At 43.3% G+C, this 1,526-nt stretch overlaps 1 protein-coding gene across 1 annotated transcript; it reads right to left on the bottom strand.

Moving 5' to 3' along the window:
* LOC133711689 (extensin-like) lies at positions 1-1,011 on the bottom strand. The gene has a single exon (XM_062137791.1). It carries the CDS (start codon positions 1,009-1,011, stop codon positions 1-3), a length of 1,011 nt encoding a protein of 336 aa, XP_061993775.1.
* Positions 1,012-1,526: the final 515 nt, after the last annotated feature.

The raw sequence follows: 1,526 nt of genomic DNA, 5'->3' as shown, positions 1-1,526 counted from the left end.
TCAATGGTGGAGACTCTCGAGGATTAGGTCCCTTAGGTACACGCCTTGAGATATCAGCAAAATTGTATAAACTATTTGATGTCTTATACTCGAAATCAGCGGTGGAGGCTGCTGAGGATTCGGACCTTTAGGCACAAGCCTTAAGACATCATCATAGTTGGATGAACTATCAAATGCCTCGTGCTCGAAATCTTGCACCGGTGGTGACTGCCGAGGGTTGGAACCCATAGGTACACGCCTGAAGATATCCAACGGTGGAGACTCTCGAGGATTCGAGCCTGAAGGCGGCACACGCGTTAAGATATTCAGTGGTGGAGGCTGTTGTGGATTCAGACCTTTGGGGACAAGCCTTAAGACATCACCATGGTTGGATGAACTATCAAAGGCCCCATGCTCGAAATCTTGCACCGGTGGTGACTTCCTGAAGACATCCAACGGTGGAGACTCTCGAGGATTCGGGCCTGAAGGCGGCACACTCGTTAAGACATTCAGTGGTAGAGGCTGCTGAGGATTCGGACCTTTGGGGACAAGCCTTAAGACATCATCATGGTTGGATGAACTGTCAAAGGCCCCATGCTCGAAATCTTGCACCGGTGGTGACTGCCGAGGGTTGGGATCCATAGGCACACGCCTGAAGACATCCAACAGTGGAGAGTCTCGAGGATTCGGGCCTGAAGGCGGCACACGCGATAAGACATTTAGTGGTGGAGGCTGCTGAGGATTCGGACCTTTGGGGACAAGCCTTAAGACATCATCATGGTTGGATGAACTATCAAATGCCTCATGCTCGAAATCTTGCACCGGTGGTGACTGCCGAGGGTTGGGACCCGTAGGCATACGCCTGAAGACATCCAACGGTGGAGACTCTCGAGGATTAGGACCCTTAGGCACAAGCCTTAAGACATCATCATAATTTACTGAACTATCGAAAAAAACATGGTCACCATTAACATAGGAGGATAGTAGGAGAAGACTGAATAAGACAAACAAGTAAGTCCCATAAAACTTCATTGTGTTGTTTTGATGGTGACTACCTATTCTCAGCATAACCCAAGCAACCCTATTTATAATGGTTTTTATGTATAGAATGTGATTCTTAGAGAAACCATAAAATACTTTTTAAGTAATGTGGTTTTTATTGAGGCTATACTATCTTTCTTTATGGTATGTAATATTTAAAATTCACATTTATCTACATATAATGATGCTTGGCATTCATAATTGGTTTGTAAAAGTTTACTTTTTGTTGATAAATCGACTCTTTCATGTTCTTTAGGTATGAATCATTAATTTGTGATGATCATTACTTAATAAATTTGGTTTTTTTTTTTTTGAAATAATAATGGTAATTCCATTGATAATAGCGCATGCCAAGAAGGTCATTACATACCCATCCGCTGACACATAACAATGGCCAGACAAGACTTCGTGGAGGAGCCACAGTGATACATAGGATAGACCAACTATATTTGAACTTATCACTCGCATAACAACGAGCCTATAAGCTATGAAAAAAACATAGCAAA

The sequence above is a fragment of the Rosa rugosa genome, chromosome 5 (genome assembly GCF_958449725.1).
Source record: "Rosa rugosa chromosome 5, drRosRugo1.1, whole genome shotgun sequence".
Classification (NCBI taxonomy): Eukaryota; Viridiplantae; Streptophyta; class Magnoliopsida; order Rosales; family Rosaceae; genus Rosa; species Rosa rugosa.
This window is presented reverse-complemented; position numbering and strand designations above follow the sequence as displayed.